General features: G+C 32.4%; 1 protein-coding gene across 1 annotated transcript in view; it reads right to left on the bottom strand.

Annotated features, from left to right (window-relative positions):
- The window catches only part of LOC124362681, a 63,217-nt gene extending 52,353 nt beyond the window's left edge, over positions 1–10,864 (bottom strand). The window contains exons 1-2 of the mRNA XM_046817382.1: positions 10,720–10,864; positions 9,274–9,336 (exon numbers count right to left, since the gene is read on the bottom strand). Of these exons, the coding sequence (XP_046673338.1) occupies positions 9,274–9,336; positions 10,720–10,844 (188 nt within the window). The 5' untranslated portion in view covers positions 10,845–10,864. The remainder of the gene's footprint in view (positions 1–9,273; positions 9,337–10,719) is intronic.
- Between the last annotated feature and the right edge of the window lie 8,107 nt (positions 10,865–18,971).

The following is an 18,971-nucleotide window of genomic DNA, read 5'->3' as shown; positions in this document are numbered from 1 at the left end:
TTTGGCTCAGTGGTAGGAAGCGTAACTGACTGTCCGACTTCTCGAGGACGAGTTGAGCTATAGACTTAGAACTTTGAATTAAGCTTCATTTCTACATAGGCAACATGTGGCAACATTCAAGTTCGATGTTGGTTGTATCCCTCCATGGAGTTTGGCTCAGTGGTAGGAAGCGTAACTGACTGTCCGACTTCTCGAGGACGAGTTGAGCTATAGACTTAGAACTTTGAATTAAGCTTCATTTCTACATAGGCAACATGTGGCAACATTCAAGTTCGATGATGGCTGTATCCCTCTATGGAATGTGGCTCAGTGGTAGGAAGCGTAACTGACTGTCCGACATCTCGAGGACGAGTTGAGCTATAGACTTAGAACTTTGAATTAAGCTTCATTTCTACATAGGCAACATGTGGCAACATTCAAGTTCGATGATGGCTGTATCCCTCTATGGAATGTGGCTCAGTGGTAGGAAGCGTAACTGACTGTCCGACATCTCGAGGACGAGTTGAGCTATAGACTTAGAACTTTGAATTAAGCTTCATTTCTACATAGGCAACATGTGGCAACATTCAAGTTCGATGATGGCTGTATCCCTCTATGGAATGTGGCTCAGTGGTAGGAAGCGTAACTGACTGTCCGACATCTCGAGGACGAGTTGAGCTATAGACTTAGAACTTTGAATTAAGCTTCATTTCTACATAGGCAACATGTGGCAACATTCAAGTTCGATGTTGGTTGTATCCCTCCATGGAGTTTGGCTCAGTGGTAGGAAGCGTAACTGACTGTCCGACTTCTCGAGGACGAGTTGAGCTATAGACTTAGAACTTTGAATTAAGCTTCATTTCTACATAGGCAACATGTGGCAACATTCAAGTTCGATGTTGGCTGTATCCCTCTATGGAATGTGGCTCAGTGGTAGGAAGCGTAACTGACTGTCCGACATCTCGAGGACGAGTTGAGCTATAGACTTAGAACTTTGAATTAAGCTTCATTTCTACATAGGCAACATGTGGCAACATTCAAGTTCGATGTTGGTTGTATCCCTCCATGGAGTTTGGCTCAGTGGTAGGAAGCGTAACTGACTGTCCGACTTCTCGAGGACGAGTTGAGCTATAGACTTAGAACTTTGAATTAAGCTTCATTTCTACATAGGCAACATGTGGCAACATTCAAGTTCGATGTTGGTTGTATCCCTCCATGGAGTTTGGCTCAGTGGTAGGAAGCGTAACTGACTGTCCGACTTCTCGAGGACGAGTTGAGCTATAGACTTAGAACTTTGAATTAAGCTTCATTTCTACATAGGCAACATGTGGCAACATTCAAGTTCGATGATGGCTGTATCCCTCTATGGAATGTGGCTCAGTGGTAGGAAGCGTAACTGACTGTCCGACATCTCGAGGACGAGTTGAGCTATAGACTTAGAACTTTGAATTAAGCTTCATTTCTACATAGGCAACATGTGGCAACATTCAAGTTCGATGTTGGTTGTATCCCTCCATGGAGTTTGGCTCAGTGGTAGGAAGCGTAACTGACTGTCCGACTTCTCGAGGACGAGTTGAGCTATAGACTTAGAACTTTGAATTAAGCTTCATTTCTACATAGGCAACATGTGGCAACATTCAAGTTCGATGTTGGTTGTATCCCTCCATGGAGTTTGGCTCAGTGGTAGGAAGCGTAACTGTCCGCCAGACATCTAGAGAATAAGTTGAGCGATAGACTTGATACTGCATTAAACTTCATTTCTATATAGGCAAAATTCAAGTTCGATTATGGTAATGTCTCTCCATGGAATGTGGCTCAATGTAAGGAAGCGTAACTAACTGCCAGGCATCTCGAAAATGAGTTCAGTGATTCACTTGAAATTGTGCATATTTCTCTTTCACTCAGGAGGGTTACAAAATTACCCTTCTGTCTGTTTCCTACAGGATAGTTCGTGATCGAATTGAGCTAAAGGGAAGCCTGTTTCGTGACACGAAGTCTGGCGTACTCTTACTTTCTCTAATTGAAGTATTCTAGTTAAATATTGTATTATTGTAACTTACGAATTATTTTACTAAAAGTTAGCGAAGCCTATCACTCTTCAGGTATGCAAAATTTCTCTTATTTCTGTCCGGAGAATGTCTCCAGAAACAATTGAACTAAAGACTTAAAACTAATCACGACACTTAATTTCTCGTTAGGAAAGATCGAATTCGGTGATGATGTCCATTCACGGGATGTCCCACATTCTATTCTTAGGGAAGCCTGATACGCGACACGTGGTCTAGATTACCCCCCCCCCCCTACCTTGTATACGTGTATTTGGACTCGAAATCAGTTTTGTGTTTCTCTTTAAAAAACTTTTTATTTTGTTCTTGTGATAGTAAAATCAAATAACAACTCCTCCCTCCAAGTTATAGGTTGTATATGCTGTTAAAGTATTATAAAATAGTTAAGCTTAAACACTATTTCAATTATTTAACCAACATTTTTCGATATGTTCACTAATGTAGGGTAGTTATAAAATGTAGCTATGATTATAATTTTTTATTTCATATCAAAATATGTTTATAGTCAAGCCAATTGAATATATAATAACACTAAATATACCAAACAATTTGGAGTGCACTGAAGCCAAACACGTAATTGGGAAGCAGATAACCAAAATTACAGTAAAAATCTAAGTACAATCTCATCATTGTAATAAAATCATCGATGAATGAAGGATATGTCCTAAATTTAGATATAATAATTAGATCACTAAGGGTGGTATTATCATAGCGAAATCGTGGAGTGGGCCCGCGGATCAATTCTTCCCTAGAACAAAAATCTTGAAATGTATAATAAAAAATATACAATTTATGTATACCTGTACAGTTTGTCTACAGTTTTAAGACATTAATATATAAATAATAAATTAGTTTTTAATTAATTGTGATCTGATTATTTGTTGTTTAACAACCTTTGTAAAATTTGCTCGATTTTGACTTTTCGTATTGATGGAATAAAATGCAATTGTTTTCCATCCTTGCAGAAAATAATTCTACTTACACTACTAGCTCTTACTTACAGAAATTTAAATACATATACCTTAATTGTAATGGTTCTTACAACTCATTTGGACGATTCTACGCCTATGATTCTCTGTAACATCGCTGTAATAAATATGACTGACTGTATGTATATTCCGCTTACAGAATATATGTAGATAAAATGTTGTTATGACCTTGAAATCTTCCCACTACACTAATAATAATATAGATAAGTAATAACTTTTCAACGCGACATGTTTTATATAATAAACTGAGACAGGTTTTCTTTCCTCATCCTAAAAATAAGCTTTATTGTCATTTACAACTAGTATTTAATTCACCAGTTTTCCTTTCTGTTTCCCATTATCTTATCTTTACGGTTCTTCTATTTTCGTTTCCACATCAACTGTAACAGTTTAAATTTATTTATTTTAACTAATGTATTTATTTATACTAATCCCTTCTCCTATCCTCCACAACCACACCAAAATCTGTCCATGCGATTCCTTCTCCTCTCCTGGTACGAGAGGTCACGTGGCCTCAGTCACGTGCAGTGTACGACAGTTTTAGTCAGTGCAGTGTGTAGGCCAGTGACCTTGCTAGCAGACACGGTGCGGAGTTAGCTCGGCCCGTGTCATCGTAGTCATTAGTATTATTAGTTCCTGGGTTCACAACCAGCGCCTCTGACAGTGATATATCTCCAACTGCTTCCTGCACTTCCACGTTACATTTAATTACTGTGTACTTTACTAAACGGAGTTTTGTGGCGAACATTGCCATAATACAGTGCAATACTCTAAATTCAAAAACTGTATACAAAGTACACATGATTAATGTTCGAATAAAAGAAACTACCTCCGTTATACCTGAAGTTGAGGTGGATGTAATTGATCTTAAAGCAGAATAAATGGTTAGTTGCAGAATTAACTGATGTACCATTCAGGCGATCGGTAATAAGATCTAAATATTGCCAGTGTACTTCTGGATCTTACAATTTAGAATGGACGTTTATAGCATAGATAAGCGACAACAAAAATAGAGGACCTAAATAGAATCCCTGAGGAATTCCAGAATTTAGCAACAAAACTGACCCCGTGTTCAAACGTTAGGAGATTTCGAAACGTATAAAACAAAGTTGTAAATTATGACAGAATTCTTAAACTACGTTTCCGTTTTTCTCGGCGCCCTGTGAGGTTTAAATTTTCGGTTTTAAAACTTTGAGCAACCGCCATATTGGAACCCTAAAGATGCATAAGGTATGCCAGAAATAATTACCTCTTTAAAAACGTCCTAAAAACGTTCAAACAAACAAATGAGGACTGCCGCCATCTTTAAATTTTTAAGTACCATTTGTATACACAGTTGGGATGGAATTCCTTTGAAATACCGATAGTTATTGTATTCACTTGTATTGCTATTATTTAATTGTATAATTTTCAATAAGGCCGGCATCTAGGGTTCTTACGATGTATAGACAAATTTAAGGGAAAAGTTGAAAATGGCCTGCGAATTCCGTAATTATTCTCAACTTTGCTATCTGTAATCTTCGGAATTATGTTAGTTACATAATTATTATGAGACTCCATTAGTTACAGTCTCATTATAGCGGACATTATTGACTTGTTTCACTAAATAAATCAATCGTTTACATTATCTAAAATTGTGGTTTTTACATTAGTACATGTTTATCTGGGTTATGATTCAATACTGATAAAAAATAAAGAATTAAAAAACTACATTCTTAGAAACCAGTAATGTATTTATAACTTTATTACTCGTTTACAAGTATTTTGTACGGTTTCGAAACGGCAGGTCTTCTAAATAACTGAAAATAACACTGCACTTTAAATGTGCGACCTATTCGATTCGCCAAAGCAACACCTTTACCTATGAATGGGATATTCAATTTAGTGTTTAAATATCAAAGTCATATAAAGTCTACCTTTCTTACGATTGTGGTTGAAATAGTACGTAAATATTCTAAACACATTTTATGGTAATTGTGTTTATATTTCAACCCTCCCCTCTTCAAACATGTTCTATGTATCAAACAGTGTTAAAGTCTGAATAATCTAAATGGTTTTAATCCAATTATTCGAAATGTAAAGATTTCAACTCATAACCTCTTTTTGTCATAAAATAATCAATTTAAACTACAGAAATATATACTGAATTTGTTAAGTATGCTGAATAAAATTATTTATTTTAGTTCGTTGCTGAAGCAATAAAAAATAAATATTCGTATGATTATAATTTAAGGTTACTAAGAGAAATCTTAGAAATAAGAAAAAAGAAATAAGTTTAAATAACAAGATGGCATATCGTTGACAAGCTGGCTGATAAGTAGCACTATTGATCATGGTTGGTAGTTGGTTCGTTAAACTTCAGCTAAGCTCCACCCCTTTCAACACGACTATACCGACAAACGCTTGTTAATGGCGGTTACAGTTTAACATATTTTGACTGATGACTCTCCAGAGAGAAGCCGAAATATTTAAAGAATTTAACTGTGTAAGCAATGTTTCAACGCTGTGAGAACTTTGATGTTATCTGTACGATTCTCATCTATAATTCCCAACTGAAAAACCAATTTATAAAAATATTACACAATTATATCCAAAAGATTGATATTTTTATCTTGACAAAATCTTTGCAGAACACTAATTAATTATTGAGTGGGTCGAAATAAATAGGTACAATTAGTTTTTTTCATGACTGACTTATTTTGTTAAAACCTTGTAACAGCCTGTTTTAACACTTTTGCTTCCAAGTGGTACAGTGTATTGTAGTAGTAGTAGAAGTCATTGTAATCATTTCGTGTAAAATCTAAATTTAAAGTAAAAAGTTTAAGGATGTCTTATTTTATCAGACTGACGTTAAGGCTACAAAACCATCTCTAACGCTTAACCTGGGACAAACAAAACAGCACAAAAGGTTTCACATGACATGAATATGGATATTTTGATTTCAACCTCCTTCAAAACATCCTTTCCATAAATGGCGAACGTTATACGTTACTATCTCGTATCAGCCATTCATGCAATCCAAAAATATACAGTGGGTAAAAATTAATTTAAACAGCTTTAAATGTATTGACTTTCCATAAACTCCAATACAAGATATTAACATTCGAAACTCCCTCTCGGACCTATTTCGTTAATTTACGATCTTGATTATGAGTTTAGGTCTACAAAAAACATATTAAAATTTGATTTGAATATTTTAAAATTGCACTAATTATAAATTTAATACGAAAGTTGTCTATATAAATAAAAGGCAGAGTTAGGTATTTAATTTTAATTTCAACTAAATCATTCGCTCACATTTAATAAGTCCCTAGTTGTGAATTATCAGTAAACTATGTAATTCATTACAAACGATAATACTAATGGTGCTATTATTTGTTAGTAAACGTAACTAACAATTTAAGGTACTGTGCAAACTATGCACGCGATTCCGACATTCATTGTGCAGTGCGGTATTCACAGCGTTTGCATTGTAAACTAATTGGAATTACAAGAACGTAGTGGATGGCATTAATGAATCGCATTTGTTGACTCTTGAAATCAACAATCAGAACATGTACAGCAGAGGAATGAATTTTCCTATTGTGAAATGTTTGCTTTTACTTATACGAGTACATCTTTGTTTTATACGTATTCCAAAACTATAACAAAATATTCAAGTGATATACAATTTTATATAGAAAGAAGTGTTAATGTATGTTTCATTACTCAACTACTACGTGAGCTCGTGTCCCAGTTTCAGCTCTATTTAAAGCTCCAGCCACAATGAGAAGAGGTTGGATAAGCACTCTTCACACCCGACCTGGAACACTCCATACTCTGTAGCGTCCCTACACACTAGTTGTAAATTAGCTTTGGTCACTGCCACATGTCATCGGGACAAGAACTCAAGGAGGAACAATTCACGCTCCTCAGCGCTGTGACACTCCATCTCCCAGGAGTGTTCACTTTTCGTGGTTTATACCTGCCAGAGGAGTCTCCTCTGGGTATAGCAAAAACCGATGTGTAACCTTCATCTGACCAACCCAATAGATGTGTACGGCAGATTACTGCTGGATTGATCCATCGACTATGTATATATGGTCTCAACACACCAGTTGGAGAACGCAGCTATAACTCACTTCCACCTATTTGGTGGTAATCATGCGAGAACCCAAGCTAGAACATTCCATACACTAGAACACTCCCGTTCAAACATTTGGAGTGATTGCTGTGCACTTACTACCTATATTTCACCAAAAGCTATCAATGCCGTGGTCTATTCTGGATATCTACCGGCAGCAAAGAACTGATTCCTGAACAAGGATCCTTGTACAAGTGAGTTAGACGTCAACGAAAATGAAAACTGTCGGACGACGACGGACAGGTAATACCAGCTTGCAGATGCTTCCAGGTCCTGATGAGGCGCTGCCTCCTCCACAGCTTTGTACTGAACCTTATGTTTGAAATTTGACATTACATGAAGAGGGCGGTAATAAACAATCTCAATGAGATAATAATTTATACGTAGCGCTATCAAACGTAATGCTTTCAGTTCAATATTCGGTCCTCCCTGGGCACGAAGCTGTTCAGTCGCCTCCAGATGGATGCGCTGATCAGTGATCCAGGTTGATTTTTGTAATGAGAGTTCTTTGGCAATTTTAAAAATCAGTTATGGGGACATGAACGATATCAGCTACAGTATGAGTGAATTTGGGGGGAAACAGTCGGTGCCAAGGCTGCCCCCATCAGTTCCACAAAAACCGAATCAAACTAGTTTTAGTGGATAGTCCCAAAACTTAATTAAGAAAAAAATTTCAACCAAGTAGAGTATTATTGGCTAACTATAATATATCAAGAACAATAAGCCTAACGGAAAATGTATTACGGTACTCTTACAATATGCTCTACTTCATGTATTACGTGTTTAAACTGATAGAATAAAGCATTGCAATAACACTATTCCTTAAAACTAAATAGAAATGTTCATCTACATAACACAACTTAATGTCACTTTTTACTGTAAAGGCAAATTGGCTTTCAATTGGAGGTTTTAACTGCTTCAATAATTAGCAAAATGTCCGAAACTGATGATTCCATTGAACATCGTCTTATCTATAAAAATCTTTCACAGACATTATTCAATTCTGTGGATTCCTATTTTTTTCTGCTGATTTAGTAAAAATAGCACAGCTTTGTTTTGTTTCTTAAAATAGTAAAAGCTGAAATCAAACACTGTTTCACTGTAACCAAAGGCTGTGAGAAAAATAGTTCAAAATTTGTTCGTGGAAATCAATTAACAAGTTTTTAAAGTGGAGATTATAAGACATTTTAAATATTTATTAAACAGGCACTATATTTATCGTTCTTGAGATTTCATTAATTTTTATGGTTTTTAGCATTTACATTTTATTTTTATAGTAAATGAGCCATCATTTATATAAATAATTTATTTTAAACTGATTTCCTCACAGTTCAACAGAAGACATGCCAATTCTTCTGGAAACTAATTAGTTTGGCGATTATGAACATCAAAAATGTCGCCCTATCCATAAAATAATTTTTAGTTTTAATTTCGTTGATCTCCATACAATAGAAATTTCGTTTATGAAATAAAGGATCCGATGACAAATATATATTCAACTAAATTATTTGCAATACATTAAATACAAATACTGACTATTTTTGTTTATGTAATGGTTTATTATCAATGGCAATAATTAAGTTAGTAGATTAATTGTTTTAGGTGATATATAATATTGATTAAGATTTTATGATTTTCACATTAATTTTTGAAGATAAATTATGATCAATGCTTCCTAACCTCTGACTGTGAACCAACCGCCATATAACTTTTTCAGTTTGATTTCTTACCAAAGATGTAGACTTATAGCATCAACTAAAACATAATCTTTTCTACACTGCCATCGTGCAGTCAATATCAGGTAATTGTTGTAATTTTCAACGGGCTAGAACTGAATTATAGCTAATCACGTTCTTTGCTACCTTAAAATGAATTGTTTATTGTTGTTTATGATGAAATAAATTTTTATAACTTGAACAAAACAATGCTACCATAGAAAAAGAAACTGTAGAGAGCGTGGCAAAGTTACCCCGTGCAGTAAACAGATTAGTGGTAGGCTTGCTACTCGAGACTGAAGGGCTTCAGGCTTCACAACAGTCTATTGTGGATGTGGTGACTTGATTTAAAATGTAAGCGTTCAATTAAGAAAAGCAATAAGTTATAAAATCCCACTAACCTTGTAGGAGAGGTGACTGGAGATGGGAGGTAGAATGTTGCCCCCTGCACTCCCCCATCACTCCTGAAACATTATATTATCTTTGATAGCATTAATTTTATTACAGATGGATTAAAAATTATACTCTGTCCAAACGACCCCTGAGGGATTTCAGACCTCGCTGACCCAAGAGCTCTCACGATGTCAAGACATAGAGTAAGGTATTGTATAACATTATTATTCTATGCTTAAGAGCTGGATGTAAAGATACGACCTTGAGATTTAGCCCATAAGAAAAATGTTGATTTTCAAACAGTTTACGCTTCCATTTTTAATCGTAGTTTATAAAAATGTTACCAAATTTAAACAAATACGATCACTCATATAACTAATTCGTATTCTTTTATTACTTTTTTATTTTTTGTACAGTTTATATTTTTTAGTACTTGAACGATTAATATAGTAATAAAAAGGTTTGTATGCGTACTAATTGTATCTTTAGCATGTGACATCTCCCATAAACCAACGATTAAAAATAAAATCGGAAATGTTTTTCGGTTTAAAATTGTTATTATAAAGCTAAAATCGGGCTGCCTTGTTAATCGTTAAAGTGAACTGGCCAGTTTTATTAAATCTTGTTCAATTTATTAAGCGTCTATAATTAATCCATCAGAGGTCATGGTTCCCCCACACGAAGTATTAATAGAAGTGGAAAGTCCAACTTCCTTCTGTATCTTTGGATACCCAGACTTATTATATATCCAGTCCAACTAAATTAAATATATAATACCCGCATTATCCAGAATATATAGACTTATCAATATATTTATCACAATTACCTTTTCTGAAAAATTTTGAAAATATGTATTTAAAACTAGACACCCGTATAAATATAATATAAGGTTTTTATATGGACCTATAGATATAAATAGGTATTATTTACACCTATATATATATATATTATATGGGCCTGAGATTATCTGATAATCAAAATGTGATTAAACAGGTTATACTACGAGAGAAAAACAGGATTTACAACATTTGACACGTTTATATGTTACAAGGACAGAACACTACGTTTCAAGGATTGAAATCTATGCTCTGTTTAAGGTGTAAAAAGACTTAGTACATAATACTTAATAAGCAAGCACAAATCAATAACCTACTTGCTTTTATATTGATTTATGTTAGCTTAACCTTTGTATCCACCTGAATAAGAGGATAGATTTCAATCTTCGTAGCTAACCTTTGTAAAAATCCGTTCATGTTTAAATATTTTGATAGTATTTTGGATTAATAAATTTAACAAATAACATTTATTGATTCATGTAGTAAATCACTAACTTCTCAACGCACTTCAAACTGCGTTTGCACAAAAATAGCTTGTATTGTTATTATTTTAATATTCCTGCTATAAAAGAAGATATGATGTAGCAGAGCAGATATTTTTTCTTATATATGACTTACATTGGCCTTAACTTGCCGTTGATCTTCCGGACCGGGCTGGGCGGAAGGGTGGGTGGCTCAATCCCTCCCAGACTCAACACGCGGGTCAGCCGTTTCTTGAAGGAGCCGGGTTTAGCGCGATCCATGGTCACAAGATCCTGGATACTGACCATTGAACAGACAACCAACAGTCGGTAGCCGTTGGTTACCGCATCCGTTGCTGGCCGCAGCTTCCTTCCGTCAGGCGGAGGAAAATGTTTCGATACGAGTGGAGCATTCGCAGTAAAATATGCTATACTTTAACGAATACATCAATGAATAATGTTCGATCGGAATGCCATTATGGTAAAAATTATATGAGTGTATCTACAATGGCTCAGAGATACTCAGGGACTCTCAATTTACTAATTCTGAAATGCTCTTTGAAATGCTAAAAATTCGTGTCAATGACGGATTATGTTATAAAAGCTACTAATCATCAAAGATTGGCTCGCAAATAAGCATGTTGGAAAGTATCTATGCTGGGAAGGGTTAATTCCATGGGAATCATCAATTGCACACCTGATGAGTCAATGAGAATACCTCTTCACTTAGATTATACTATATCTTGTGGTCTTGGTGTCTCTCATGTCGAAATGACGCAACGAGTTTATTTTGAGCTTCTTCGTCGCCGACTTTTTTATCTCTCCAGACGAACATGACTCCAGATTTCAGGAGTAAAGTCTGTAACAGTGTCAGATCCCAGGCGCTGCACTAGGAGGAAGGTGAATTGGAGCTTAGCTCAACATTCTCATGTTGGGAAGGTTAAACAAACCACAAATTACAAAACAGACTATTCACATCTCAATTCATCATCCGTACTTCTGCCAAGTTCCTGTTCGGCTAAAAGTCATCGTGCACACTTAGTGCAAACGCGATGTTTCAATAATCCAATACAATCCTCGTTATATCATTATTATTATTATTATTATTATTATTGTTGTTGTTGTTGTTGTTTGTTGTTGTTATATGATTTTCCGTCACGTAAATGAAAACACAAAGGGAAACGTGGTTTTATATGAATTAAAATTTGGTACCAAAAACAATTCCATTTTAATTCGTAAGTTTTAGACAAACAGATATCACGTACTTTCTGCAATTATACGGGTTATCGTGCTCTACGTACCTTTCTCGCCTCTTTTACCTCTTTCTCATTAAGTGAATCAAAAATGAAAATGAAAAACATTAAGAATCAAATTCTAAAAGACTTTGGATATATTTTACCAGTTAGTATTTACTTTTAAAATGCTTCTTCAGTGTCACAGAACTTTTGAACAACGGTTTTGTATTTTTCACTTAATATTCGTAACTAGATACACCTTATTCTATCAACTTCACAAAATATTATAAACCTACCATAAAAACTACGATTGCCCCACAACCACACCAGTGGCCAACATAAATAAATAAATAAATATCTTTATTCTCCTCATGAAGTCATACTTTACAAAACATATTTAGCATTTTTAAATCTCAAAACAATGGAATAGTAAAATTATACATATTCTAAGACCCAGGCTGACCTCAAAAGGAAAATAATAGGGCCCCTAAGGCTACTAATTAGCCCATCTAGGGGTTCCATCATAATAATAATTATAACTATTAAAAATTAATGAGTTCAGGAGCATTAGTTTATAATTTATTAACAACTCTACTGTGATATAACAAATAAAAATTAAAAACAAAAGATGTGCTTCTATGCCAAACCTTATACATTTCAATGTACTAATCTACAAACTGAACTAATTAAATAGCCTAAAAACAAAACAAAGCATTATATCTTTTTGTATTTACTAAAAATATAACTAATTACAATAATCAAGTACAACATACAAAAAACAAAATACTTTCTCTTCTTAACAAAATGCCTAAATCAATCATATTTTACACGCGAGCGCACACACACACACACACACACACACACACACACACACACACACACACACTTATACAGATACATACATATACAAACATACCGCATACATACATAGGTATACATGAAACCTGTATGGATGCCTACCATTGTTACCTAACAATGTCTCCTTAAAACAAAAACCTATTTTGTCAATTTATTTATGTAATGTCATCGTACAATACACAATAAAGTCTCAGGATTCTCCTGAGTTAGCAACCACACCCTGACTAGTTCAACAAATAATCTATAGTTTGTTTGTAATTTAATATCATCACTCAGTTTATTAAATAGCCATGGTGCTAAGAAGTTAAATGTTTTAGTATAAAAAGTTAAATTAGGTTTCGGAACAAAAATATTACAAGTGCTTCTTGTATTCATTTTATGCAAAATTTCATTATTTTTAAAATTTTTATTGTTAAATACGAATTTCAAGGTTTTAAATATGAAAAGAGATCCCAATGGTAATATTCTGAGCTGGATAAAACATGGAAAAGACGAATCAAGTCTACTTTTCTTCAGAATAATTCTTACAAACACTTTCTGCAAAGTAACAAGTGGTTTCAAATTTGTAATGTAGGTTCCTCCCCAACATGTAATACCATACTCTAATCTACTATTAACTAGAGCAAAGTAAAGAGTTCTTAGAATACTCTGGGGACACATGTCGCGGACAAAATAGAACAGACGTACACTTTGTAGAATTTTATTTTTCAATTTTGTAAGATGTAACTTCCAATTTAAATCTTGGTCCAATAAAACTCCTAAATATTTTGTGCTGGTACCTTTTTGAACTTTAGCACAATTATCACATAAAATTCCACTTTCTAAATAGACTTGACATTTATAAACTAAGTCATTTTTTACATTAAAATTTTGTCTCAAAGAAAAATTAATATACGTAGTCTTTTCAGTTTTCAAGACCAATTTATTCTTTCTAAACCACCAGTTAAGAGCATTTAAATCCATTCTCATATTGCAAGTTATAAGTTCCCTTGTCTTCTCCTTATAGCAGATAGCAGTATCATCTGCAAAAGCTGTTAATTCCTCCTTGAAGTTTCCATTACACAAATCATTAATAAAAATTATAAACAAGATTGCACTCAGTACAGAACCTTGTGGCACTCCACAAATAACTTCCCCTCTTTCGCTAAAACTATTTTCCACTTTGACACATTGCTGTCGTTTGCTTAAATAACTACTAAACCACTTTTGAGCTGTACCTCTAAATCCACAGTTACCCAATTTTTTCTAGCAAAATCTCATGATCTACGGTGTCAAATGCCTTCTTAATATCAATAAACAGTCCAGTTACAAATTTCCCATCGTTTATCCCCGCATTAATCTTCTCCATAAAGCTGCACAAGGCTAACTCAGTACTTAGTCCTGCCCTAAACCCGTACTGATTCTTTGAAAAAAAAAAAAATATTTTTATTTAAGAAAAGCAACATTTTATTCTTTCATAATCTTTTAAAAAACCTTAGAAAAGGTTGAAACTAAAGATATGGGTCTAAAATTAGAGCATACATTAGACGGACCCGCTTTGTAAATAGGCATGACAACTGCGTGTTTCAACTTTTGGGGGAATACCCCTGTTTCGAAACTTAAATTCACAATGAAAGTTAAAATGTCCAATATTGCTGGATGTATTATTTTTATCATGTTAGAATGGACACCATCTAATCCTGGTGATTTACAGTTTTTTTAAGGTTTTAATAACCCTCTCTATATCTGAACTTAAAACTGGCTCCATAAAAAACTTGTTCACTTCATAATGTGCCGGAAAACTATTGGAATAGGTCATATTTTCCAAATTTTCACTTATCGTATAGCTTCCCACAACTTCTTGAACAACGCCAAGAAAATACCTATTAAACTCTTCAGCTATATCCTTACAATAAATTATCATTAATTTGTCCATTAATATTTAAAGATATCTTATTACTAGATTTACTCTGACATGTTATTCTGTTCATAGTGTTCCATATGGCCTTAGCATTACCTACATTTTTTTCAAACTCATTTGCATAATACGACAGCTTTGCAAGTCTTAAATTTTTCCTTGGCTTGTTTCTATAATTTAAATAATATTTCCTAAATTTAATGTCATAACAATAAATAATAACATAAGTAATAACATAAATCATAACATTTAACGCTATTAGCCTACCAAGTTTTTTCAATTAGCCTACCAAGTGGAGTATTTCAATTTTTGACGCTTGAAGTTGGTTACCACTGCATTCTGAGTCTTTCTGGCTACAGAATAAGATATGTTTTGTGATGCTATTGCATTGTTGGTATTCTTTGTCGATTTTATGCGTTGAAGCTACGTCTAAAATTGTCAAAGTAGCTAAATATCCGTATAAGAGCACTTTGTTTTCTTTTTATTGTTTCTAGATATTTGCTAACATTTGAGGTATTGAATTTTGTACTAAATTATTACGAATCTTGGAAGATTAAGCAAAATGTTATGAAAAACATTCTAAATTTAAAATTATTTTACTTTAAGTCGAATTCTTATGTTCTACCATGAAGACGATTGCAATAAATTGTCTACAAAATCTAGCTAAACTTGATGAATAGCTCACTAATCTTGATAGATTTATCAAAATTTTTTGAAAAAAACTTTCTTAAATGAAAATTATTTCACTAAATCATAAAACTCGTCTTATGTAAATGAACTCTGCAAAATCTCTTCACTTGTTACGCTTAAACCCGTTATAAAATAAAACCAATATAATGAATTCAATCAAATTCCAGTCAATCTTAAACGATTTTTTATGAATTATTCGCTATTTAGTTTAAATGGAAAAGAATAGGTACTCTTAGTTTTTAAGGCAGTTTCGTACGCTTAATAACAGTTTACAATAAAATATTAATGAATTTAACGAACTACCAGAACATTTTGAACAGATTTTAAGATATCATGCGCGTTATATAATTTAAATGAAAAAGAATTTATTGGATTTTAAAATCATAAAATGATTGTAACACACAAATTTTAGAGAACATATATACGTACATTTTATTTGAAAAAATATGGTAAACAAATTTAAAACAAAAACAATAGGAAATATTTTAATCGATTTGTTATGAAGTTTTTGGAATGTTATCATACCTTTCAGTATAGGGATCGTATAGTAAAGACTTTAAAAAAACGAGTTTATTATGCAAAAGAATTACTCAAGGCTCTTTGTAAATATCAAGATTTATCAACGAACTTCATTAAAAATCACAAAGTTATCTTGCTTTTATATTACGGTGGAATGTTATATAAAGAAAATGTATTAATATAGATAATATTCCTTGTAATTCTTAAGAAGAAAGAGAAAACCTGTTGAGAGAAAATTGTATTATTTTCATGATTGCTATCCAAAAATTGTATATTTATGGCCATTGTAATTTACTCCGGTCTTAGTAGTTTTATGCTAGAGTTGATTTTGCCTTGTTTCCCCGATCACGGAAATAATATATATATATATAAAATATATATATATACATACACAGATTTAATAAACCTACTTTTCTCTGGATGAAGAACCTACTATGATGGATTTTATTAGTCTAAATTTGTAATAAAGGTTAAATAGTATCTTTGATTGGATATCTGCAGTACAGTACTGACCCAGCACTGCACAGTTAATATTTTTTTAAATGTACAGTTAAAAGTATATTTCTACCAAACCTTTTAATTTTCCTATCTGGATATTTCTTACTCAACAGCGGTTATTGTTATACACAGTCAAAGTCAGTTACACTTTACAAATGACATACGCTTTTACAAATGTCAGGGCTCCATCTTTAATCTTAAATCTATTTTTATCATGAGATTGGAATATCTTTCAGTAACTATCACTTATTTCAGGGTTATTAAGAATGCCATTTAAAAAATATCTCACTACGTCCCAGATTTTGAAAATAAAATTACGTGAGAAGCCGCGTGTAACTGCAGTTCTTTATAAACTTGGTATGCAATACAACATATTATTAAATGAGCTCTCTGTTTTATAACAGACACAAAATAGACAAGCAAAATTCAGTTGAATTCATTAGTGTACTTACTTGTAACATAATTTATTTTATAATAAGAAACTATCTGTAATCTATTATTTAATTTCTTTTACAAATAGCATTAGTATTGCCTATTTTAAAATATATCACGCATTCATAAATAAATGTCAATTTACAGGAATACATAAATATTGAAACACAGTTTTAAATCAATGTAACTGTTGTAAACAAAGTTTTCACACGTATCTTATGCTCTTACAATGATGTGCAATCCCATTACTCAGATGCTTCAGACGTTTAAAACGATATTGTACGATATTCATTTCATTTCTCTTTTATTTCACCCATCATAGTTATTACAACACAGTTTTTTCTTCTTCTTTAAGTACTCTATAAAGTTTGCTTTTAAAAACTTATAGAAACAAACCGTTTAATAATCTGATAACTCTCTAAATGTGCAGTCAGTAAATATTAAAATTGCGTATCAAATATGAATATTATATACCAAAACGCTATAGCAATTTTTTTACTAAAGTTATTATTTTCAGGCACCAAAGATGTTTACAACAATTCGCATTAATTTAAAAAACGAAATCTTTAAACTTTTGTCGTAAAGAATATTAAAAAAAATATTTTGTTTAAGTATAGCTGTTTAACTTAATTAACACCTTGTTCCTGGCACTTAATATGTATCTGTAAGTAATATCGAGAAAAACATTTAAGGCTTACCTCTTGTCATGTATTTGTATTATATAACAATATAACTATTTTTTATTATTTAGGTGGAGTACAGTTTAAGATAGGTACTATTATTTTTTAGGGTATTACTTTTTTATATATTACTTTAAATATGTTTATATTGCAATGTTTTATTTAATATTTATACATATGTAGTATGATAATGTGTGTATATTTGTTTTGCTTGGGATGTAATAAATATCATACACATATATACATTCAATATAGAATGTTGCATGAAAGATATAAGTACTATGTAACCTTTAATCAGACTAGCAATAGTGGCGAGATATTTTTCATCTGAAATGAATCTATTTTAAATCTGTTTGAAAAAATTGATATATTATGATTTTGTCGTTGTGTAAACTTAAACTGTTTACGAGAAATGCATTTCTTTTTCTACTATATTCTATACGATAATAAGAATGCAAGTTTAAAACTTAGCTATGAACAAATATAACCCTAGAATTAATTACGCAATACAATTATTTTAACGTACTTAGTTTCAAAAATTTTCAATACTTTTTGGAAATACAAGTTTTATTTCGACTGTAACTCATAATTTTTTATTTTCCATCCCTTAACAAATGTGTATTATGTGTAAAATGGTATTATGTTAAAAACGAACACAGTGATGTATTTTCCACATACTTTCTGGAAATAGCTAAAACATAACGTTTTTAAATCCGATTTTTGAAATATAATTTTTGGCATTCACTAAACTTAATTCATTGTGATTTCAATATTTTTATAAATACATGCATAAAATAATATACCCTATGCAACAATTATATTCTGGTCTGAAATCCTTTAACAGGTTATTATCCAGCTTTTTCTTTCTTAGTTTATGTTTAAGAATTCCTTTGAGTGCTTAGTTTTCAACGCCATACTGTTGATACAGTCATTAGCATTTTTATGTTCAGAGTTTAAGATTTATACGTTGAACAGTTTAAAAATTACTAAGTTGGTCTAACACATCCGGTACAGTGAAGTGAAGTACAGTATACTTCAAAATGAGAAAGATGTTCAATATCAATTTTACAGAATTGATAATCCATTTCCATTTTGGATGGTAAAATTGCTTTAAAAACGTGTAGTTTATATGCTTAAATAAAAATTGTAATTTGGTTAATTACTATGAAGCATTGAGCCATGACCAAGACAATTTCGTTTATCCTAAAGTTAAATTTTACGTCATATTACTATTTAATGAGTTATGGAAAATGTACTTATATTTAATACACTATGTATATAAATATATACGTCTAGCTAGATGGATATGTAAGAACTGAACATTTTAAAACATTACTATGTTATGTGTATTAAACATCTAAGTGAAAATTATTTAAGTTTTAGACTTTTATCATTGCATAGAATGATTTTTTAATAATATAATACCAATATTTTATATGCTAACCAACTTGTCAAATATGTTACTATTATTATAATAAGCTTTTAGTTATTATTATACGTTTTACTAAAAGCCTCATATGTGTTGGCATGAAAGAGTGCTGCTACAAACATACGTATAATAAACACTCACAAGAGTGAAAAGAGGTACCAAAATTCTTCA

Source organism: Homalodisca vitripennis, chromosome 5 (genome assembly GCF_021130785.1).
Source record: "Homalodisca vitripennis isolate AUS2020 chromosome 5, UT_GWSS_2.1, whole genome shotgun sequence".
Classification (NCBI taxonomy): domain Eukaryota; kingdom Metazoa; phylum Arthropoda; class Insecta; order Hemiptera; family Cicadellidae; genus Homalodisca; species Homalodisca vitripennis.
Note: the sequence above shows the minus strand (reverse complement) of the source record. Positions and strands in the feature narration are given on the sequence as shown.